The sequence below is a fragment of the Muntiacus reevesi genome, chromosome 16 (genome assembly GCF_963930625.1).
Source record: "Muntiacus reevesi chromosome 16, mMunRee1.1, whole genome shotgun sequence".
NCBI lineage: Eukaryota > Metazoa > Chordata > Mammalia > Artiodactyla > Cervidae > Muntiacus > Muntiacus reevesi.
In genome coordinates, this window is record NC_089264.1 from 52,337,723 (window position 1) to 52,362,720 (window position 24,998).

At 36.6% G+C, this 24,998-nt stretch overlaps 1 protein-coding gene across 1 annotated transcript in view; it reads left to right on the plus strand.

Moving 5' to 3' along the window:
• The first annotated feature begins 8,455 nt into the window (after positions 1-8,455).
• Positions 8,456-24,998, plus strand: part of DTHD1 (death domain containing 1) — a 73,887-nt gene continuing 57,344 nt past the window's right edge. Inside the window, exons 1-5 of the mRNA XM_065907243.1 lie at positions 8,456-8,726; positions 10,691-11,303; positions 14,752-15,082; positions 18,988-19,167; positions 20,241-20,485. Coding sequence (XP_065763315.1) covers positions 8,456-8,726; positions 10,691-11,303; positions 14,752-15,082; positions 18,988-19,167; positions 20,241-20,485 — 1,640 coding nt within the window. The remainder of the gene's footprint in view (positions 8,727-10,690; positions 11,304-14,751; positions 15,083-18,987; positions 19,168-20,240; positions 20,486-24,998) is intronic.

Consider the following 24,998-nt stretch of genomic DNA (forward strand, 5'->3'; position numbering starts at 1 on the left):
CTTGTTTGCAGCTTCCTTTGCTGTGTGAAAGTTTTTAAGTTTAATTAGGTCCCATTTGTTTATTTTGTTTTTATTTCCATTACTCTAGGAGGTGGGTCATGAAGGATCTTGCTGTGATATATGTCATAGAATTTTCTGTCTATGTTTTCCTGTAAGAGTTTTATAGTTTCTTGTCTTACATTTAGGCCTTTAATCTGTTTTGAATTTATCTTTGTGTGTGATGCTAGGAAGTGTCCTAATTTAACAGTTCAGTTTTCCCAGAACCACAGAAAGAGAAATTAAGGAATCAATCCTACTTACCACTGCAACAAAAGGAACAAAATACCTAGGAGTAAATACACCTAAGGAGACAAAAGAGCTGTATACAGAAAACTATAAGAAACTGATGAAAGAAATAAAAAATGATATAAACAGATGGAGAGATATTCCATGTTCCTGGACTGGAAGAATCTGTATTGTGAAAATTATTCTACTACCAAAAGGAATCTACAGATTCATGCAATCCCTATCAAATTACCAATGACATTTCTCATAAAACTAGAACAAAAATTTTCACAATTCATATGGAAATACAAAAGATCCCATATAGCCAAAGCAATCTTGAGAAAAAAGAATGAAGCTGGAGGAGTCAGCCTTCCTGACTTCAGATGACCCTTCAATGCTGCAGTCATCAAGGCTGTACGGTACTGGCACAAAGACAGAGATAAAGACCAATGGTACAAGATAAAAAGCCCATAGATGAACCCATGCATCTATTGGCACCTTATCTTTGACAAAGGAAGCAAGAATAAATAATGGAGAAAAGCTAGTCTTGTCAATAATTGGTGCTGTGAAAACTCTATTGCTTTTGGAAAAGCTACACCCCCCTTAGTAGTTTCCCAAGAAACAGTATCAGTTCAGTTCAGTCGCTCAGTCGTGTCCAACTCTTTGCGACCCCATGAATTGCAGCACGCCAGGCCCCCCTGTCCATCACCAACTCCCAGAGTTTACTCAGACTCATGTCCATAGAGTCAGTGATGCCATCCAGCCATCTCACCCTCTGTCGTCCCCTTCTCCTCCTGCCCTCAATCCCTCCTAGCATTAGGGTCTTTTCCAATGAGTCAACTCTTCACATCAGGTAGCCGAAGTATTGGAGTTTCAGCTTCAGCATCAGTCCTTCCAATGAAAACTCAGGACTGATCTTTAGGGTGGACAGGTTGGATCTCCTTGCAGTCCAAGGGACTCTCAAGTCCTCTCCAACACCACAGTTCAAAAACATCAATTTTTCGGCGCTCAGCTTTCTTCACAGTCCAACTCTCACATCCATACATGACCACTGGAAAAACCATAACCTTGACTAGATGGACCTTTGTTGGCAAAGTAATGTCTCTGCTTTTTAATATGCTATCTAGGTTGGTCATAACTTTCCTTCCAAGGAGTAAACGTCTTTTAATTTCATGGCTGCAATCACCATCTTCAGTGATTTTGGAGCTCAAAAAAATAAAGTCTGACACTGCTTCCAATGTTTCCCCATCTATTTGCCATGAGGTGATGGGACCAGATGCCATGATCTTTATTTTCTGAATGTTGAGCTTTAAGCCAACTTTGTCACTCTCCTCTTTCACTTTCATCAAGAGGCTTTTTAGTTCCTCTTCACTTTCTGCCATAAGAGTGGTGTCACCTGCATATCTGAGGTTATTCATATTTCTCCCGGCAATCTTGATTCCAGCTTGTGCTTCTTCCAGCCCAGTGTTTCTCATGATGTGCTCTGCATATAAGTTAAATAAGCAGGGTGACAATATACAGCCTTGATGTACTCCTTTTCCTATATGGAATTAGTCTGTTGTTCCATGTCCAATTCTAACTGTTGCTTCCTGACCTGCATATAGGCTTCTCAAGAGGTGGGTCAGGTGGTCTGGTATTCCCATCTCTTTCAGAATTTCCCACAGTTTATTGTGATCCACACAGTCAAAGGCTTTGGCATAGTCAATAAAGCAGAAATAGATGTTTTTCTGGAACTCTCTTGCTTTTTCGATGATCCATCGGATGTTGGCAATTTGATCTCTGGTTCCTCTGCCTTTTCTAAAACCAGCTTGAACACCTGGAAGTTCACAGTTCATGTATTGCTGAAGCCTGACTTGGAGAATTTTGAGCATTACTTTACTAGCGTGTGAGATAAGTGCAATTGTGCGGTAGTTTGAGCATTCTTTGGCATTGCCTTTCTTTGGGATTGGAATAAAAACTGACCTTTTCCAGTCCTGTGGCCACTGCTGAGTTTTCCAAATTTGCTGGCATATTGAGTGCAGCACTTTCACAGCATCATCTTTCAGGATTTGAAATAGCTCAACTGGAATTCCATCACCTCCACTAGCTTTGTTTGTAGTGATGCTTCCTAAGGCCCACTTGACTTCAGATTCCAGGATGTCTGGATCTAGGTGAGTGATCACACCATCGTGAATATCTGGGTCTTGAGGAGGCAAATTCTTTTATATTTGCATACCTGAAATATGCCCTTTCCCCCTCTGCACACTTTAAAAAAGTGTCTTTTCTCTCAGCTTTATTGAAATATAATTGACATATAACATTGTGTAAGTTTAAGGTGTGCAATATGTTGATTTGATATACTCTTTACTGTGATATGATTAATGCTACAGCCTTAGCTAGTAACGCCATCACATCATATAATTACCATTTCTTTTTTCTGTCCCTGGCTCAAATGATGTCTTGAGAAAAACAGAATTCTGAATTAGAAAGTGGGAAATCTCAGAATATCGAAGTCACAATTGAGTGCTGCTTTTGAAAACAACAATGCCTTCTGATTTAAATGTGACCTTTCTTGCGTATTTGGAGGCTATTAGTATCTTTGTCCTTGATGCTTTGAATATTCAATGATATTTAACATAATATGAATAGTCATAATAATATGACTAATTATGATTTTTTCTTCTCTTTTCAATCTACAGTTCTGATTCTATAGTTCCTCCAGTCTGGAATATCAGACACTTCATATGGGAAATTTCCAATTCTTTGATAATTTCTTTCTTTTATTTCCTTTTTCTAGGACTTATATTAATTGAACCATTTCAATTGAACCATTAATTTTCTTAACTTCCTTTTCTTTTTTCTATTGTCTCTTTGTCTTTTGCTTGACCTCTGGGATATGTTTACCCATATACCAGCTTAAAAACTTCCTGTTGTATTTTAACTCCAAAGAGGTCTGTCTCGTTATCTGAGTGCTTCTCTTTTTTTAAGAAAATCTTTTCTTATTGTGTGAGTGCATTATCTTCTCACATCCTAGATGCTGAGTGTTAACTATAATTATATTTGATATTTTCTTCTCTTTCCTGTACTGGCTCTATTATTTCAAGTTCTTTGTGTTTGCTTTAGTCTTCAGCAGTATGTAGGAGGCTTGTTTCAAATGCCTCACCCCCTTGACTGATACTCCATGCTCAAAAGTGAAGCATTAGAATCATTGTTTGGTAGGTTTTACACACTTAGATAGGGCTTCTGACTGGGTACTGCATCATGGATGATCTAACAGGAGCAGGGCAATCTACGGAGAGTGAGGAGAAGTGGGAGGAGCACTGAACATTTCCTATGAATTGGCCTTTTTCTTGGGGTATTCAGTCACAATAGAGAACAAATTTCTAATCTTCTGCCTGAGAGGTTAAACTTGCTGGCTCTATTCTTGGACCTGAGCAGAATAGAGTGGGACTTCACTTTCTAAAACTGTAGAATTTCCCTTAATCCTTCTTGTCAGAGTGGCACTCCCTTCCAGTTTTCTGCTCAGCCTCCTGCCTCTGTTGCAATTTTTTCATAGAGAACACCTCTAGCTTCCAATGGGTGAAAGAGAGACTGTTGCCTGGCTATTTGGGGCAGAGAGGAGGGATCTTGGTACCTAATGGCTCCCAAAACTGAATTTGAACAAAACTTGTTTACATCTCCAACTTCACTCTCAGTTTCAGAGCTATTTCGCTCCCTCTGACTCCTGGGCTCTCCTGAGCTTCTACGGCAAGAACCAGTCTATTTCCCACCATATAGGGACATTCTTTGCTTGATTAGGTTATTTACAACTTGTCCATCTGCTTCTGATCTTCCAAAAGTTTGTTGACATATTTTCTCTGTCATATTATCACCATTTTCTTTGTCCTTTATAGTTTACCTGTTGTTTTATCTTTTTCAGTGGCATTTTAGGAGGAAGCAGAGATAGAATATGTATTAAATCTACATTATTTAACCAAAAAGTCTTAGCTTTGATTTTTACCACCTGTTTTACAAAGACATTTTAAAATTGATATGCATTGATAATTCTGATATTTAATTGCATTTCCCCAGTGCAATAAGTTATTGGGGAAAATAAAAACAAAAATCATTTTTGCCTTCTCTTTTCACTCATCATCCAGTTATGAGAACTTGCTCTAAACAGAGAAAAAAATATTCAATAAGAGTTTTCAAGTGGGGAAAAATTAATGTGGGCTGACTGCACCAAAGTTTGGGGTTGGTAACTATATAGAAACTCAAAGAAAATAACAAAATCAGATAGCAGAACTAATAATGTTGCTAACATCTGATGTATCCACAGCTCCCCACCATAAACTCCATGGAAAGTAGCCAAGTTCCGTATACTTCGAAACTTTACCTCTCCTTCTCTTCTGCCTAGCATCAGTAGGCTGTCCAGTCTATTGCAGTTATATTTCTTCAGTTGTTCAATGAGTGACTGTTCTACTTACTGGAATTTCCTCTGTACTCACTTTGATACTTTTGTATGAAGAACTGCAGTCTTTTCAACCACATAATGTTTTGTATGAATTCAAGACAGCATACTAATTCCTTTAATGTCAGTGGAAGCACAGAATTCTCAGTAGGGAAAGTAGAGTAGTCATAATAATGAGTAACCACAATGAAGATGCTAATCCATTGTAAAGCCCTTCAAGGTGAATTTTTTGCAGTTAACTTCTGTGGGTGTCACAGATCTTGATTGCAAATGTCAGTTCTTTCCATGGTTAGTGACATCAATTAATTGAAAACAAAATGCAGGGACATGCAGATGCTTGTTTTAATGAGTAAACACAGTGAGCGGGGCCTGTGGTAGGTCTCACCTTGCAATATTACATATTTTGGGGAAGCCAGACAGAGAACAAGTTTAGACTTGAGGACAGCAAATGTCAATGAGGCTAAGGCGAAATGTTTGGGCTTTTTTCCTCCTGACCTGAGAAAGTATTTTCCTGCATATCTAGAAGGAAATAAATGTATATTGGTTCAGTTGATTCAGCATTTCATTATCAGTTTTATTCAATGCTTAAAATGTACATGGTGTAAATTCCCCATTAAAGTCTTCTATTTTCAGGGGTTCATTCACTACCTATTCAAACATGCCAACATTATTCTGACCTCTCCTAAATTTATGAGATATTCCAAAGGATTGTCCCATGCTATCTCAAAGACAATAAATCCAAAATTAATCAAATTACCTACCTATTAAGTTGAATTTTTTTCTCCAAATTCCTTGACTCATTTGGTTTACCATCTGTTCAGTCACCTAAACCGAAAATTTCAATCATACTCCATTACCAAGCACAGTTTTATACTAGTGACCAAGAAATATTTCTCAAGTAAATAGATGACTGGGTTTTCAGTACTTTCTGTTCCTCTTTTTCTAACTGATGATTTAGAAGTTATAATTCAAGTCAGGTTTAGTTGCTCAGTTGTGCCTGACTCTTTGCTATCCCATGGACTGTAGCACGCTAGGCTTCCCTGTTCATCACCAACTCCTGGAGCTTGTTCAGATTCACACCCATCGAGTCGGTGATGCTATCCATCACCTCATCTGTCGTCCCCCTACAATCTTTCCCCAAATTAGGGTCTTTTCCAATGAGTCAGTTCTTTGCATCAGGTGGCCAGAGTATTAGAGTTTCAGCTTCAGCATCAGTCCATCCAATGAATAGTCAGGACTGATATCCTTTATGATTGATTGATTTGATCTCTTTGCAGTCCAAGAGACTCTCAAGGGTCTTCTCCAACACCAAAGTTCAAAAGCATCAATTCTTCGGCGCTCAGCTTTCTTTATAGTCCAGCTCTCACATCCATCACATGACTACTGGAAAAACCACAGCTTTGACTAGACGGACCTTTGTTGGCAAAGTAATGTCTCTGCTTTTTAATATGCTGTCTAGGTTGGTCATAGCTTTTCTTCCAGGGAGCAAGCATCTTTTAATTTCATGGCTGCAGTCACCATCTGCAGTGTCTTTGGAGCCCCCCCAAAATAAACCTGTCACTGTTTCCACTGTTCTAGTTCTAGTTACTTTACTTCAAATCTCCTCTCAAAACATCACCTTCCATTGCCTGCACGGTCGCTGCTCTAACATGGACTCTCAAGTCACTTAATTCTTGTGTGTCTACCACCTAAACCATCTAACTCCCTAAAGCACAGATTTTACTATAGATTTACTTGGTTCAAAAATATTCAATGTCTCTCTTTTGTCTGCAAAAACACAATTCCAACTTCACCACTCTCCATAATTATTTCTCTTACCACTTCCCAGGACATAAACCCTCTTCAAAAGCCATCCTTCCCTCTTTTTGATCATACCATGTCATGTCTTGCTTCCCTGCCTCTGATTATATTATTTCCTATGCTGGAACATCCCTTCCCTCTGTTGTCAAGTCTGCGCAAATCCTGCTCATCCATTAGCTACTAATTAAACATCTCCCAGGCCTCTAATCTGGAGAAGGAAATGGCAACCCACTCCAGTACTCTTGCCTGGAAAATCCCATGGACAGAAGGTCCTGGTAGGATACAGCCCATGGAGTAGCAAAGAGTCAGACATGACTGAGTGACTTCACTTTCACTTTTCAGGCCTCTAATCCGAGTGAAATTTTTACCCCTCAAAGCTTTGGGGGTACTCTGAATTCACAGTTCTGCTCTAATTCTCAACACAGCCTAAGCTGATTTCAATCATCTTTCTGCCTTTCTCTGAAGTTCCCATCATGTAGATAGTATCTGGGCCATAGTAAATGCTACAGAAAGTTCTCAGAATTCTCACAACATTATGCAAATTACATACATATTTCAGGAATTAAAGAAACAGAAGTCACTGAAAACTAAGATTTCCACTGGAGAATAAACCCACACCTTTACCCCAACCCTCATCGCCCCTTCCCGTTTCACTCCTTTCCCTTTCCTCAGCCTCTCAGACCACAAGACTTCTTGGGCAGTATTTAGGCCTGCGGTGGCATCCTCTCCCTATTCCCTATTCACTGGGCTGTATTTTCCCATCTCATCTTCTAGGTGTCCTGAGTGTTGCTCTAAGAACTCTGGTGCTTCAGATGAGACAAGGCAATGCCCGTGGGAGGGAGGGCGGGATTCAGGCTCTGCTTTGGAAGTTTTTGTTTGCTTTCAGTCTCCCAGAGAACAGGAGCCTGTCTGGAATGTACTGCCTTCTGCCCCTGGTGCTGTGCGCTCCCTGATGAAAGGAGGGGCTCGGAGAGGAGGAGGCAGGCTGCTGTGGGCTTCTCCTCACGCCCTGGGCTCCTCCAGCATCAAGTCCTGCAATGCCCTGACCTCATGTACGATGCGCCAGTGGAGGGGCAGGCAGCAGTGGGAACTTGCTGTGAATGAATCCTAATTACACACAGTGAAGGTTTCTCACTAGTTAGAGAAAGCCACTCTTCAGGTTTGCTTTCTTTTAGTGAGGGAGCATTTTATCCAATTAGAGAGAAATTATCAGAGAGGAAAGAGGCCAAGTATCTATCTTGATCTCACTGCAGACGTGCCATAGAAGAAGGCACTAATTAAACTAATCTCCTACCCAGTGGTAATAGACTCTGCTCCAGCAGAGGAATATTTTTTAAAAATTCTTTATTATAAAAATATTATAAATATATGCTAACTAGAGATAATCATAAGGACTCCCACATGGAACTATATCCAGCTTCCACAATTATTAACCTTTAGCCAATTTTATTTCATCTATACACCACTGCCACGATCTCAGATTATTTTGAAGCAATTCAGACAACATATTAGCTCATGCATAAGTATTTTAGAGCATCACATAGAATTATTAGTAACGTTATTAACTTAGTTTACCTTTGATTAATATACTTCTCATCTTACCCCTGAATCCATATTTTGTTGCCTTAAAACGTGAAAAATACATGTGGCTTCCACGGTATACCAAACCTGTAAAACTTACATGGCGAGTGGGATTGTGTAAGCTAACTCTGTCCCTGTGGCTTACCATTCTGTACACAAAGGCATCCAGGGTGTTGGAATGCCACTCCTTTGGTCACCTAGTAACTTTTCACTGGTCAACAGAAGCTGAATAAACTATTATGCTGCAGGAAAGTGCTTGGCGAGCTGACTTGGATCATCTCCTAGATTTTAGAAGAGAAAAAAGAGAATCCATAGCCAAGATTAAATTTGCTAAACCTTTAGGCTTTGCTGTCAGGAAACATTCCACTCTTGGAGCGTAGGATGGATACGGAAGACATGGGCTCAGGTAAACTAGGCCATATATTGAGGCAGATTTGGAGACAAAACCTGATGCTGACTCAGGTGCTTCTGGGTGAAGACCACAGTGAAGGGGCTGGTGGGGCCACGTGGATCGCCACAGTGGTCTTTCTGGGGCAGGAGCTCAGCGGGGCCCTTCACCAACTCTTGGAGCACACTGCAGGGACGCTGCGCTCCGCCTGCCAGCAGCTGTATGCGCTGCTTGACAAAGAGAATCACTGTACCTGGAGACAAGGCAAGTATTTATTTATCCTTTCTCTAAAAACTATTTATTAGCCACCCTGAGAGGGCTGATGAGCACACAGAGGCTAGGTTAAGGTCTCGGTCCATAAGGGATGAACGGCTTGATGTGGGAAATAACACAACTGCACAGTAACACAAAGGACAGTGAGGACAGTCCCATTACAGCCCTACAAATGAAGTGCTTAAGTCTTCAGAAACAGGTGAGATTACGTTTTTCAGGTGGAGAATTTTGCTAAGACAAATGCAGCATCTAACCTGAGGGTGAAGGAATGGATTGGATTTATGCAGCCAGAACTTGGGCACCTTGAAAGAATATTCCAGGCAGAGGTGTTATCAGCAGGATCCAACACTTAGATGGAGGAAAATATAGGCTTAGTTTGAGGCAGGTTGATCAGTTTTTCCATATTGAAATATGATATTCTATTTTTAGACTTATTTGAACTTGAACTTGCTAATCGCAAAAATATGGGGAAGTCCAGGGTGGGATGGAATATGAAATTATACCCTCAAGACACACATAAAGAGGGGTGCACAGGTTCTTGGGAATAAGCCTAGTTATGGATGCTAAGTACAGCATGGCAGGAAGAATGTGGTATCCAATGCTTATTATCTCAGACAATAGTTACTCTAGATAAGAAGATGGGCATCCTGAAATCCAACTCTAAATAACACAGTGTCAAGGCAAGTGGGAAGGTCTCATCAATTGGGAATCCAGGGCAGATAATGTTAAAAATTCAGTCTAAAGGGCAGATTGTGGACATTGAGGGAAATCTGTCCAAAGGCAACGTGACCCAGAGACCCTCAGCTGGAACTCAGAGCTAGGAATCAAATCTCTAGAGAGAACTGAATGCGATTCTAAGCAACATATGACGACATGATTATTCATGGAAAATGATAAGGTCAGTTCCTAGAAGAGGAGTTCAAAATAAAGACTGGTTCTCAGATACAAGACAAAAAGAAAAAAAAAGTCAGAATTATAGCCCCGCGATAAGGCTAGACTAGTTAAAGATGATTTAGTGATGACTTTGACAACACTGAGCTATATGGCACCTTAAATTATATATTCCTGAGTTCAGAGTTGAATTTTAAAGATTGGAGAGTTGCTAAGCCTATAAGAAGCTATCAGGTGACCCCAGCTGTGAGGAGAGGAGGAATGAATAAATAGAAAAATAATAAGAAATAGGGATGGAGTGAGAGACCATGTTAGATCTGATCACAGTGAGGGTTTACACCAGAGCAAAGAAGCTTGACTTGGTTTATTAGTTTTTGAGTAGCCAGGTTCCAACCAGAGAATTGGTGTCATTAGAGCTATTCTTTGAAAGGCTTATTTGAAAATTGTCAGTGATCACAAGCCCAGCAGGACGAATAGTGTGAACCTAATTAAATCATAATACCAAACAAAGTACTCAACAAAATATAGCATCTGCATCAACAGAAATAATGTAGATATGGCATGCCTGCTACCCAAGTCTCATTTGAAGCATTCCACTAAACTTCAGGCAAATCATTATGGATGGATCATTGATAAACTATATAGTACATTCAAAGAAGAAAAATAATTTTCCCCAAATCATACCAAATGAGGAATGAATGAATGGAGGGAGATGTTGACTTCAATAGGACAGCATGTTATGAGGCAGGGGGGCAAGGGGGGGGGTCTTGATACCTTCAAATATTCAAAGAATTTTCACAAGCAAGAGGAATTGGATTTACTCTTTGCTATTATGTTAAAAAGCAATTTGTCCCCAATTTCTAGATGTATTAAAAAAATTACAGTTGTACAAATGATTTCTCCATCAAGAGGGATACAGGCTTTAAAGCCTAGTAAGGGTCTTACACACACAAGGATCTTTACAGATTTCTAGGATAATTTCTCCATACTTTATTACATGTCAGTGGAGAAACATAATGTGGTTTAGTTTTGTATTTATTCTTTTTCTGTGTCTCTGTGTGTAGAAACCATTACGTTCATAGAGTGCCTCATGAAAATAAATGAATATTTGGGGAGCACTGCTACATTTCTAAAGAAAGAAGAAAAGGAGATGTGTAATTTATGCGGCATGCATGATGAATGTACTCCACTGCAGACAAAGTCCACCATTCAAGATATCAAAGCAACAGACATTGCTGCAAGAGAGGAACAAAATGTCATAGAAACAGCTACTGTTTCTCCCACAAATGGAGACGAAAGTCATTACACAAACCAGGTCCAGTTGAAAAAAAATAAAATACATAGGAGTTCAGAATTAGTGGAAAAAGAAAACAATACATCATTGAATGGAGATGTAACAGGGCAAGAAGAGTCACAGAACAAAATGTTCCCAGATAATGCAGAAAATAAAGATGATAAACAAATAGAACACATGACTATTGAGAGCATAAATGGCAACAGGGAAGAGTTGCATGACATAATCCAGACAACAGAAAGAGAAATTCAAGAGATCTCAGAAAGCCAAAGAGAAGAGATTACCACATCCTCAATAACATGTGATAGCTCCAATAAATGTGTGAATAGTCTTCCCAGTGACTCAGAGAGTCTAAAGCAAAAGAATAACATAATGGAAAAGGAGTAAGTAAATACAATGTAAGAGGTGTTTGTGTATGCCTACTTATATGTGTTTCTACTTGTATATAAAACAATTTATGCATGAGTAAAATTTTATATCTATATTTCATATCTCCAAAAGATATTAGAAATCATTAACTGTTTAAATTACTCCCATAAACATTTATAAGGCTGCTATTACTAGTATTGTTAGTTTCCTACAGCTTCCTGAAAAAAAAAATGCTTCTTTAATGGAAGAAGGACTTGACTGTATAAGAAAGTGGTTAAAATGAACAATTGTCCTGAACACAGTTTCCTAAATCAGTACTCTTTAGATTATCATGAGACAAAAAAAGAAAAAAACTAGGAGACTGCAGAGTTCAAATATTAGAAGAGAATTTCCTAGCCTCTGATTTATTTTATGTATGTTTTCATATTCTCACATTTATTTTATGTATTAATATAAATCATCGTGTATCTGTAACCTGTGTCTGTAGAACTCTGGGAGGGCTCATGCATAAACTTTGGGAGATTCTTAAAATTGAATATATATTTTCACAACTACTTTATGTTCTTGGAGATGGTCTAGAACTCTCACCAGATTCTCAAAGAGCCCATGACGTCAAAAAAATATGTTTAAATCAACTGGTCTATTTTATGAATCATTGCCCCTATATAAGGTAATAATAATCCACATTTCTCTAAATAAAATAAAATATTCACAAGTTATATTTTCCCAGTAAAAATAAGACTCTTAGAAGACAATGGGGAATAAAAATATTATCGGTTTGGAAGATAGATAGACATAAATTTATCTCCTGTTTTATTACATACTAGTTCTGTGACCCTGACCAACTTGTTTCATTTCTTAGACCCATTTTCTTATTTGTAGAAATTATATATACTTCCTGGGATTATTTGATAAGATCAAAGGAGAAAATCATCTAAAGGGCCTAGTACCTTGTTGCTTGGCTGACCTTCACTCTCAGCCAGACATCTCTACGTTGATTTATTTCACCACCACCAACCCTCACTTTCTCAACCACACACACACCATCAAACATCACATCCCATCTGTGCTGTTTCAGACACACAATACCATTTCCAGGACAACACCACAAATGAGTCTATGGTCTCAGGCAAGTCATTTGCTCACTTTGACTTAGTTATCTTATCTAGAAAAGGAAAGGGTTGAGCTCTGAGGTTCCCTACATGTTTGAAAGTCCAGTCAATTTCATAGATGTCACAGGAGCACATTCGATGCATGAAAAACCCCCCAGGTTTGAAAGACTTATGCTTCTGAAAAACAACTGTTAAAAGCAGTCATACTGCGGTTCCCATTTCACTTGAGAAAAACATTAACACTCTGTATCCTCACATTGAGAAATGACTCAGTGCATCAGCTAATGAGTCACTGCTGAACCACTCCCTCTCACACCTCCTTTAGGTGTTCCTGGTCAGTGGTTTCCTCTTTGTGGCAATGTAACCAATTTTGCTTGGCTTGCATGTTTCACTAGATGACTACTCATTGCAGCTCCTCAGGCTAGGATGCCCATGGTGCCCCAAGAAAGATGAGTGTCATAAACAAAACCTAGCTCGGAATCTGTTGTGATTCCTCCCTGGAGAATATTTTTTAAAAAGTCTATCTCTTTCAGGTAGCTGTCTTCATGTATGCAGACTCAAAGGGAAACAACACTAGAATAAACCAATATGATTATTTTAGTGGCTGGACTAGATCTGTTTGATTAGATCTGTGGACATGGAAGCATTAACAGGTCTCCTCACTTTCCTTTGTCTGTCAGGCTTTTGAAAGTAGAGTGTATTGAGTTGGGCTTCCAGGGCACAGAAGAGTCATTTTTGAAGTGATACAAGGCAGGATCATTGCACCTTCCACTAAACCATGTATTTAATTTTCTGAAGTACCATTATCATCATGATCAGAGAATACTCAAACAGACTGATGACTTGAATAATTTTCTATTCCTTCTAACCAAATGGGTTCAGAATTGTAAATATAAATAAATAACCTTCTCTTCTATTTCAACATATTTTGTAGATTTCTGTGTTCCAGGGCACTTTAAAGTTAAATTTATTAATTGAAAATAGTTAAAATCTGATTATTTTAGAACTGGGTATTTATGCTGTATTTTATAAAGATCCTCTTCTTTTTTAAAAAAATCTTTTTTAAAGACTCTCTTATTTCTCTTTGACACTGTTTATGTTTCAGCCATCTCACTGGTAGGAAATGAGAAATAGCGAGAAGAGAAGTACAAGCTGGTAGTTATAATGTAGAGATTTAATATTTATTGAAAACTCATTTTATGTTAATTCACTATTATAAAAAGTTGAAACATTTTATATCATTCAATCTTCACACTATTGTGGATTTGATATTTGTTTCAGTTTATAATGGATAATGAAACCATTGTTTTAGAATGATTTGAGGAAGTCTGATATAATAGAAAGCTTGAGCTTTTGTGTTAAAGATAGATGAATTCATTTATTGACTCTACAACTTAAAAATCTGTGTAATTTTCAGAAAGTTAAAATTTCGAAACCTCAGTTTCTTTATCTATAAAATGATAATGACAGTAGGATATGCCTGACCCCATTGCATGGGAATTTAAATGAAATAATGCATAGCACAAAACCTGATCATAGAAAGAGCTAAAATATTATTAATAGCTATTTTAATAATAATTATTGATGTTAAAGATCAAACAGTTAGTAAGTAACTAATATTAAATTTGAATTCAAATCTATAAGATTCTAAAATGTTTGGCAAAGCTGATGGTACAGAAAGCAAGAGTAAAACCAAATATAAAAATAAGCTTTTGGATTGATTCTTCGAGGACTGTGAATATTCTGTTTCTATTCACCTTGATTAAACGTACATTCACAGTACTTTTATACTTTCTCAATTTTTCTTAAAAATGTAATAAGCATGATCACTTGATTTATGGCATTTAAACAATTCCAGTACCATATATATATATTTATATGGTATATATATATATATATTTCCTTTCCTCAAAATTTAGAAAACTATCCAGGTATTAGTTTTTGATTTATCAAGAAACTTCAGCAATCTTCACACTTAAATTTGAAGTGAGCAAAACTGAGAGATGAATCGACCACCTAAGTAATAACTGTAATAACAACGATAACAAAGGATAACTGACATGGTACTTGCTATGTGCCAGGCACAGCCTTTAAATGACTTTACTGTATAATTGTTCATGCAATTCCCACAGCCTTCATATGAGACTGGTGTTATTTTTCCCTGTTTTACAGTTGAGGAAGCTGAGGCACAGAGAAGTTGTGTATCTTGCCCAAGGTCACAGTGTCAGAAGTGGGAGAGCTGGATTCACACCACAGCGGTGTGGCTCTAGAGCTGGTACTCTTAGGCATTTCACTATATAGCCCATAAATCAAATAACTGAAAGAGAACGATGTCCCCTTTCCCCTGCAGGTATCTTGATGTGCTGGGTGATGACACTGTTCCCCAAGTGTCTTGTTACGTTGCAGCACCAGCCTATGTTCTACAACACTTACAATGCAGGATAATTAATAGCATGAGCTCTTTAACAGTGAGTGAGAATGAAGAGTTGGTCAGCAATGTCATCACTGTGGAGTGCTCAGATATGGAAAAGAGGATTCCATTTCCAATATGCATTGCAATTCCATTTACTGCACGTTACAGGGGAAACTACAGAGATATCATGGTGAAAGTGTCTGACATAAACCTTCAATCAAGTTATCTAACGCCAAATTCACTGGAAGGAAAGACAGGAAGTTACAAGGTTGGTCAGCCCTTGATTACACCTATATTTGCTCTTTGATTCTTCTTCTCACCAATTAACTCAGACTACCAGATCATTGTATAGATACAATTGCTTCATTGGTAAAAATGGAAGGATTGATAAAGGATTTATGCTGGTGAATTCATGTGTTATTTTTGTTTGTTTCATTTTTCTATACATAAAGATCAAACAGCAGAGCTTCTTGGTCAAATTTGGGAGTGAAAAACTTGAGTCTAGGAACCAGAAGTGTTATATTTTTGCCTGGAAAGCAAAACCAACATCATTGTTTAATTAGCTTCATATCTTAGACTAGTTTAGACTAACATTTCTAATGGGATGAGCTTCTGTTTAGAATCTCTAGATGACAGTAGCTTTATCTTTTATCATTCATGGGTGGAGAAAATATGTAAAAACTAAAACAATTTGCGTGTCTGTGTGTGCTTGTGTGTGTGTATGCACTGAGAAAAATCATGTTTAATATAAATCAAGTTTAGCATATATATGGAAAACAATATACGTGGTAGTTAGGATATGGATTGTGGAGGAAGATTGGCTGGGTTTGAAGTTTAGTTCCTATATCAAACTTTGGTTGCTTGCAATGTCAACTTGAGTAAATTATGTAACCTTGCTATGACTCAGTTTTTTCATCTTAAAAGTGAATACAATAATAGTGTCTACCTTGTAGGGTAATAAGGATTAAATGAGAAATACACTCAAGATGACAGAAGGAAGCCCATAAACACATGATAGTAGTTAATAAACTATCACTTTTATGGTAGACTTTATTATAATAACTCTAAAGCCATCTATTCCATTCCAATCCGAAAGAAAGGCAATGCCAAAGAATGTTCAAACTATCGCACAACTGCACTCATCTCACATGCTAGCAAAGTAATGCTCAAAATTCTCCAAGCCAGGCTTCAACAGTACGTGAACCAAGAACTTCCAGATGTTCAAGTTGGATTTAGAAAAGGCAGAGGAACCAGAGATCAAATTGCCATCATCCACTGGATCATCAAAAAAGCAAGAGAATTCCAGAAAAATATGTAGTTCTGCTTCATTGACTACACTAAAACCTTTGACTGTGTGGATCACAGCAAACTATGGAAAATTCTGAAGGAGATGGGAATACCAGATCACCTTACATGCCTTCTGAGAAATCTGTATGCAGGTAAGGAAGCAACAGTTAGAACTGGACATGGAACAACGGACTGGTTCCAAACTGGGAAAGGAGTACATTAAGGCTGTATATTGTCACCCTGCTTATTTAACTTATATGCAGACTACATCATGCAAAATACCAGGCTGATGAAGCACAAGCTCGAATCAAGATTGACGGGAGAAATATCAATAACCTCAGATATACAGATGACTCCACCCTTAGGGTAGAAAGCAAAAAGGAACTAAACGGCTTCTTGATGAAAGTGAAAGAGGAGAGCAAAAAAGCTGGCTTAAAACTCAACTTTCAAAAAACTAGGATCATGGCATCCAGTCCCATCATTTCATGGCATATATATGGGGAAACAATAGAAACAGTGAGAGACTTTATTTTCTTGGGCTCCAAAATCACTGTAGCTATGAAACTAAAAGACATTTGCTCCTTGGAAGGAAAGTTATGACCAACCTAGACAGCATATTAAAAAGCAGAGACATTACTCTGCCAACAAAGGACGGTTAGTCAAAGTTATGGTTTTTTCCAGTAGTCATGTATGGATGTGAGAGTTGGACCATAAAGAAAACTGAGCGCCAAAAAATTGATTCTTTTGAACTGTGGTGTTGGAGAAGACTCCTGAGAGTCCCTTGGACTGCAAGGAGATTCAACCAGTCCATCCTAAAGGAAATCAGTCCTGAATATTCATTGGAAGGACTGATGCTGAAGATGAAGCTCCAATACTTTAGCCACCTGATGTGAAGAACTGACTCACGGGAAAAGACCCTGATGCTGGGCAAGATTAAAGGCAGGAGAAGGAGATGACAGAGGATTTGGTGATTTGATGGCACCACCGACACGATGAATATGAGTCTGAGCAAGCTCTGGGAGTTGGTGATGGACAAGGAAGCCTGGCACGCTGCAGCTCATGGGGTCACAAAGGGTCCAACACGCCTGAGTAACTGAACTGAACTGAACTGCAAGCCATCTGTGGTGACAAAATCATATGTTTTGAAGAAAGAATATATGTACAATTATTAAACTGAGCATAGAGTTGATGGGAACTAAAATTTGAAGTTCTTCTCTGGACCACTAGAACTTATTTTTAAATAATTAAAATTATTTACTTTTCAGCTTTATATAAGTTGTCATTATTTGTAGAGGGGGGTAGGGAATAAATGTAAAAAAATGCCATACGTACAAAGAATTCTTCTTGACTCATCTCTTCCTCTTCCAATTTGGGTCTTTTCTGAGTTATAAATAAGATTATACAGTTGAATATGAAAGCTGTGCTTGTTCTAATTATTTACTCCAATTCATGCAACTAAGACATTTTCTATTTAGTCTAGGAAGTCTGTAAGTAGCTTGTGGCCTTTTACCATTGACCTATCTGAGTGACTATCACAATAATAACAAATACTGTTCATAGCACATATGCTTTTCATCAAATAGATATGAAGATGGTTAATAAATAGTGCAAAAGAAAAAAAGAGAGAACATTTCTACTGAGAAAAATAAAAGCATATACTTTTCTTTTAATAGTTTTCTAATGGTAGTCATCCCTATATTTAGCCTAAGAAAATTTAAACTCTGGATTCCTTCCAAATTTTTATGTGGTTCATACGACATTTGAGAAATCTAATTCTGGAGTCAGATAAACTATCGTCAGAATTCTGCTCATGACACTCCCCTGCTTAAAAATCCTTCCGTTTCCCCAGTATCTGCCAAATATACTTTAACTGCGTGGCAACCATCATGAGTTCCGAGAAAACCTTTTTTCTTACCTCTCACCATTTTCCCTCTGGCCAATTAAGAACATTCATCATGCCGTGAATTTTCCCAGCAACAGATTCATGCAGATATTGTGAAACCTCTTCCTTAGTCAGTTTTCAAATGATAGATTATTTTCCATTGTGATTGTCCCTGAAATGTTTGTGTGTGTGTCTGGATGATTATCCTCTCATGCCTGGGTGGAGCTCTGCTGGTGTTTGGGGAAGCATTGAATAGACCAGATTACTTCTAAGACCTCCTCTTCGTTTTAAGCTTTGGTGATTATATGAGTAGATAATTATGCTTTCATTTATGATCACAGTTCCTTCCTGTGTGATAAAAAAGCTTCAAAATGTCCTTGCATATATGCATTCAAAATTTAAATGTCACTATATAAAAAAGAAACACAAGTGCGTCTCTTTGCAATCATCCGCTCCCCCTGCACGGAAGAGAGAACCAGAGAAAATGACTTTATCAGGAGGTTATGAATTGTCAGAGGGAGGAATTTGCTGACAATACAAGTGCTGTAGGATTTGTGTAAACTACCCAAATGAAGAAATTTTAGCCCTCGGAATTTCTAAAACTGTTAAACTTTCTGGATAGAAGCCAGTACTTAAAGTCCATTCTGGTAAAAAAGGATTGGATTCCAAACATGATTAATACTTGTGGAAACACTAAATGTGGTTGCCCATTATCCATTTACCTTTTCAGGGGAATAATTTAAATTTAAAAGTATATTTATTTCTCTTTTTTCCTATTGTGTGGCTCAAATTTGAGAAACTCCTGGTAACTACTTCTAGTTTATCTCATGAAAGGACCATCCATTTGGGGTTAATGAAGAAATTCTCAGTGACAGGAACAGCATATAGCTGTTGTTTTTTCGTTTTTTCCCACAGCTGTAGAATACGTCCAGCATGTACTTCCAGAATAATGCACTGCTAATGTGTTTTAATGTCATTGTCTTAATATCCTTCAATCCACACAGGGGACCTGTGCTGAAGTGAAAGTTTATAAGTTGGGGATCTTTTCTGTTGTGTCTTGTTTAAAGAAAGAGTCCTTTACAGTGACAAAGAAAGGTCTTACTCATAAGACAAGCATGGATTCCCGAATATCCTTAAATTACCCTCCAGAAGTTTTCAACTCACCAGTGCTTGTACAAATAAAGGTAAATACTAAAAACTGGTGAGCCTTTTTGTGGGTTATCAAACTTTGTTCTAAAAGGGAAGAAGGTACAAATATTTAATATAGCAATAAATGAATTTTCATACTTTTAATCACCTAACTTATGGTGTCATCAGTGAAATAGTGATGATTTACAGCATATTAAATCTCATTCCTAAATAAATCCCTGACTTATTTTAAAGCCTTTTCTAGCTAATTTTTGTGTTGTTTTGTTGTGTTGTTTATGATATTTGTTGACGAAAAAAATGTTGAATATTTATGATAGAATTAATGTTGGACTTTGGGGCTTTCATATAATTCAAGAATTCCACCTGCGAGATGTTTAAAAAAGAAGCTAATCAATTAAAACATTTATGATTATGAATATTTGGTTATATTTAATTATAGAACAGTTCTTTTGGAGATGAGAATTTAATTCATACAAACATTATTTACAAGATGTACAACTATGTATCAGTATACATTTTGGAAGACATATTTCCTCAATATTTCCTATCCTTCTAGCTTAACTCTCTCTCGTGCTCTCCTAATTTCTCCCAGTTGTTACCATAATGGGTAAGAGAAGAAAAGTCAGGAAGAAAACATACTATTAATAATTGATTCGTAAATATTTTATATAAGCTCTGAAATTTTGAAATCATGCTAGTTATTTTTATTAGTCATTCTTATGTGAAAGGAAACAAATAAATGTAGTCTTGTTTGTCTAGTTTCTGAAGGTCACTTGATTTAACACTAGTTATAATTAGAAATTATGTAAAATGTCTATTTTGTTTTCTGGGTCATTTTGTTGCCTACAATTAAGAGTAATTGTAATTCTCAGTTATTTATAACATAGAACAAGAAACCTAGATTTTACAAAGACTTTGTTAAAAGAGGACCAATTGCTATAATTATTTATAAGATAAGATAGTGTTGATTCTAGCCAACAATGCAGAGAAAAATGTATAAAACTACGTTCTAGTAAATTTTTAGAAAATTGACTTAGACATGTGCTGATACTTTGCATCTTCTGCTATTAAGATGTAGCAATATATATCCTTTTTTTTCTTTGTTTAGGTTCAACCAATTGACCCATCTCTGGTGGCATATTTAAAAACTCAGCAAGATACTTCCTACTCAGTACTATCCACAAGCCCTATGATTCATATTCAGCACCCATCAACACATCCTTTTCAGAAGCCAGTCATTGTATTTCTACCTTGTTCTCCACACCCCGACAAAAAAAATCTTGGGTCTGAAATAGATCATAAAAGAACAGCTAGTACCACAACAAACAGAATCATACCTTTATACCTCAACAGGTAAGTTTGACCCTAACGTCTCTAGCTGACTTGATGATAAACAAATAAACATGATTAAAAGTGTAATCAGATATAGTTAAGTATCAGCATTGAAATATGATGAAATATTTTTAATATAGAAATAAAATATTGTGGATCTAGAAGGGTAATGGTTTTAGCTGTAATGGGTCCAAAAGTATGCTATGAGAATAGATTGACACAAAAGAGGCAAAATTAATCCTCTCTTTCAAAAAATTTATGATATGGTTAATTATAAAGTGTGATATAATGATTTTAATTTCTATGTTTAAGTGTTCCATTAATGTAGAAAAAAAATAACCTGATCTTTTTAAAAATAAATTTGAGTCTATATTTGCCACATAGGCAGTTTCCTTTCTGTCCTAATTTTTATAACTTAAAAAATTCCCCACAAATGAGACTAATAAATATAATGAGTTGCCAGCCAGAAATAAAACAGATATGAAATGTTAGCAATAGATAGTGTACACTAAATAATAGTAGGAGTTTCCTTGGTGACTCAATGGTGAAAGAATCCGCCTGCCAATGCCTACCAGTGTAGGAGATGCAGGTTTGATCTCTGGGTCAGGAAGATTCCCTAGAGAAGGAAATGGCAACCCACTCTGGTATTCTTGCCTGGAAAATTCCACGGACAGAGGAGTCTGGAGAGCTACAGTTTATGGGGTCGCAAAAGAGTCAGACACAAGTTAGTGACTAAACACACACACACACACACAAATAGTAACTTGATCTTTGTTTCTGTCCTTTCACTTAATACTTTTTTTTTTTTTCCTAATAAGAAAGGTAAACAGGAACCTTCACATTCTTTGATTCTGAAGGCAATTTTTTTTTTCCTTTTGGAAAAAACATTAGAGGGAGAAACAACTTTAGACAGAAATAATAACAATTATTAACTGAGAAGCTAAGTTTTTAAACCCGATTCCTTATGTATATTATCTCATCCAATCTGTGCACCACCTCACCTTCATTTTATCACTTGGAAGTCTGAAACTCAATGGGACTAAGAACTTGTATTACAATTATCCGCAGGTTGTACATCTGAGGATCAATCTATCACAGGTCGATAATATTTTTTTAAAAACTCTAGCAAGTTCCCTAAGGCAAAACTTGAATATGCCATGCGCTGGCAACTATTTATATACCATTTACACTGTATCAAGTATTATAATTAGTCTTGAGATGATTAAAAAGAAGATGTGCGTCTAGGTTATGTGCAAAGCCTATGCCATTTACAAAAGGGACTTGAACATCCACAGAGTTTGGAATCTATGGGGGTCCTGGAATCAGTCTCTTGCACCCAGATCCTGAGGGAAGACTGCCTAAGAAGTGTGCAAGCTTGGTTTGGACTCTCATAGTTTATTTCAAATCATGACTCCATATAGCACATGGATCTGCCATGTATTTAGTTTGAGGCTGTAAGATTAGAAATTGAGAGGTAGATTATTTGCTCTTTACCACTGTGTTTCTAATTTGGGAAGCTGACAATAGTAGAACATTGTCCAGGAGACCAAGTTAAACTTTTCTTAGTATTAGGTACGTGAGAACGAACATAGAAATATAGACACGATTCAGTTGTATGTGCTTTTGCTATACAAAATTATATGTATGATATCCTAATTGGCATTGAGTTAATCCATGTTCCTGTATATCATGGTAAAGTAAGATTTAAAACCAAAAATATCCTGGAGCTTCCTATTTAAACATATTAGTCTTAACAGATTAAGACATTCTCTTTCAAATATCCTCATATTTTATATACATATATTTTATATGTGTATATACATATATATTTAAAGATGAGAGCTTAACTCTAAAATTTGATTCTTATTGGTAACCTATTGCTAAAATCTAGTAAATTTTTCAGTTGCCTTTAGGGTAGGTTGCAAAGGATTAATTAAAGTAAGTTTGTGTTGACATGTACTTATTATAAAACAAAGTAGCTACATTTGCCAGAAAGATAGTAATAAAACAATTTCCTGTTCCCAATTGTTGATCTTATTCATAGTCTATATACACCAGTGAGAATAAGAATGTATCCCTGCCATACACAAATATCATTTGTGCAAGTGACTAGGTCAATGTTTCTTCTGCCTCTCCCTTGCTGTATTCCCACATTCCTCAGAAACAACAGGGCAGAATGTAGAGAGAAATTGAAGGCAATGTATTGCACTGTCAAAAATGAAATTGCCAAAATAAAGGGATAATAGTAGAGGCAATAAGATCTCTTAAAGATATGCATATTGGGGGTGGCACATTTTCATATACTTCATTGACTTGAAGTACTGGAAATCTAGTCAATACCGATAGAAGAAGGTTACACCTTTGTTCAGAGAAATCATACTCAGCAAAAACGACTAGACACTGAAAACTGGTTTAGAAATTTTGCCGTCTAGATCTATGAAAGATTCAAATGGCAACCAAATTGAACATGGGTGGACAGATGTTCATTTGAAGATAAGAAAATACTCATCTCCTCCATGATGTTGTAAGGTAAAAAAAATAATACCAATCAACCCCAAGACTTCAAAGAAGAACAAAAATAACAACAAAAAAATATAGAAATAACCATCAGTATGGAGTGGAAAAGAATAAAGAACAACAGGGTGAGATACAAAGATAAGAAACTGAAATGAAAAGTCACCAAGATATGATAAGGACTCATCTAAAGTGATATAACTTAAGAATTTTAAGTACCATTGAGAAAGTGACCAAAACAACCATGAAAGAAGTAATAATCAAAGGCATAGAAATGTAATTTTCTGATGTTGACTAAAACCTTGAGTTAGAAAGTGTTGATTTCAAAATTTATGAAAAAAATAAATCTATACTTTAGACATAAGAAATTGGAATGTATTTTTAAATAAAATGTAATTCTATAAGCATTCATTCAGCAGAAACAGATTAAGTAAGAAGGAATAAAATCAGTCTAGCCCCAGGCTCATTCTGTGTAGCATGAAATATCAAGGATAAATGGACTAAAAGCCTTCAGAGATTTGAAGGGAAGATGTGGAATTAGGGTTTTCACCTAACAAGCAAGTTTGTTTTTTTTTTTTTTTAAATACAAATGCTCACTTGTTCTTAGCAAAATAAATAAATAGATAAAATTAATGAGTTGAAGATAAAATAAAATTTAACAGATCAAGAATAGGACAGTAACTCATTTTCAAAAATCTAGAATTGAATATAAATAATATAAAAGCAAAAGAAAAGTAAAAATTCATATGGTAAAGTGGTAACAGAAAAAAAACAAGAAAACAGCATGGTGAAATTAAAGAGAAAATATATAAATAAAATCATTTATATTAAGTAAACATAAATAGGTTAAACATAATTTATATGAATGTCCACCTTAATCTTAAATATTTTTAATGTTTTACATGCTACATTTGTGGAGATTTTCTTAGATTTATCATGTATTTTACCAATTTTACTGTCAATTGTTTCAGCTGTTCATTTTAATAATTATAATTCTCTTTTCTAAAAGGCTATTGCTATATTTAAAAATCTTTAAAAATATCTTTTCTGAGGTTCTCTAGTTTTTCATTATGCTTACTATTTCTTCTTTTATTCCTTTAATCATTGTAAACACTTCCATTTTAAGTCCCATTCAGATTATTTTACCTATGAGCATGATATTAACTATGATAGCTATTGACATGGTGTAAACTAGTAAATTCTCTTTCATACTAATTCTACTCTATGAATTTAGCCTTAGAAGTTTATTTCCGAGTATTGACTATAATTTTTGATCAGATCAGCCATTCCTCTCCCCTCCTTTCCACCCAGAGAAGCTTTTGCCTGCTTCTTTGCTGCTTTCTTGAGACAGTGTTCAAAGGGTTTCAGTTGTTTTTGTTGCTTCTCATTTCAAGGCCAGTACTGTCCTCCTGGGGATTCCAGTTTTATGACTGAGTTAGTTCTAGCTGACAGCTGGAGGCTGTATGTAATATGTCCGAGTGCGTGTTAGAGTCCAGACCCCACACATCTGGTGTGTGTGCATGACTGGTGGGATTGGGGCAGGCTGACTCATGGAATCAGTCCCTTGTGTTTCCTAGGGAGGAAAAAGAATTCTAGCTTTTTGAGATTTTTATTCCCCCAGAGCTAGGGATTTTCTTTCCAGCTTCAGAGTTTGTCTAACTTGTGTGTTTGTGTGTGTGTGTGTGTGATTTTGTCTGGCATTCTTGCCGTTTGTCATCAATTCAGAATTACTGGCCAAATTTCTTTTTTCTTCTCCATTTCTTTGCTTTAGTACATGATCTCTCTGCTTTTTCTACCATGTTTAGCTGTAGAACTCTCATTTGTTCTATAAGTTGAAGCTCAGCTCTCTCCTTATGTCAAGACAGTCTATGATCTCCAGAAGGGATTGACTGCTCCTCTCTTAGGGCTAGTCCTATTCTTTTGTATATCTTAAATCACACCATAGTGTTATTAAATTCTCTTTTCCATTTATAATCACTCAGCATAATTACAACATAGTTGGTGCTATGTTGAATTAGGT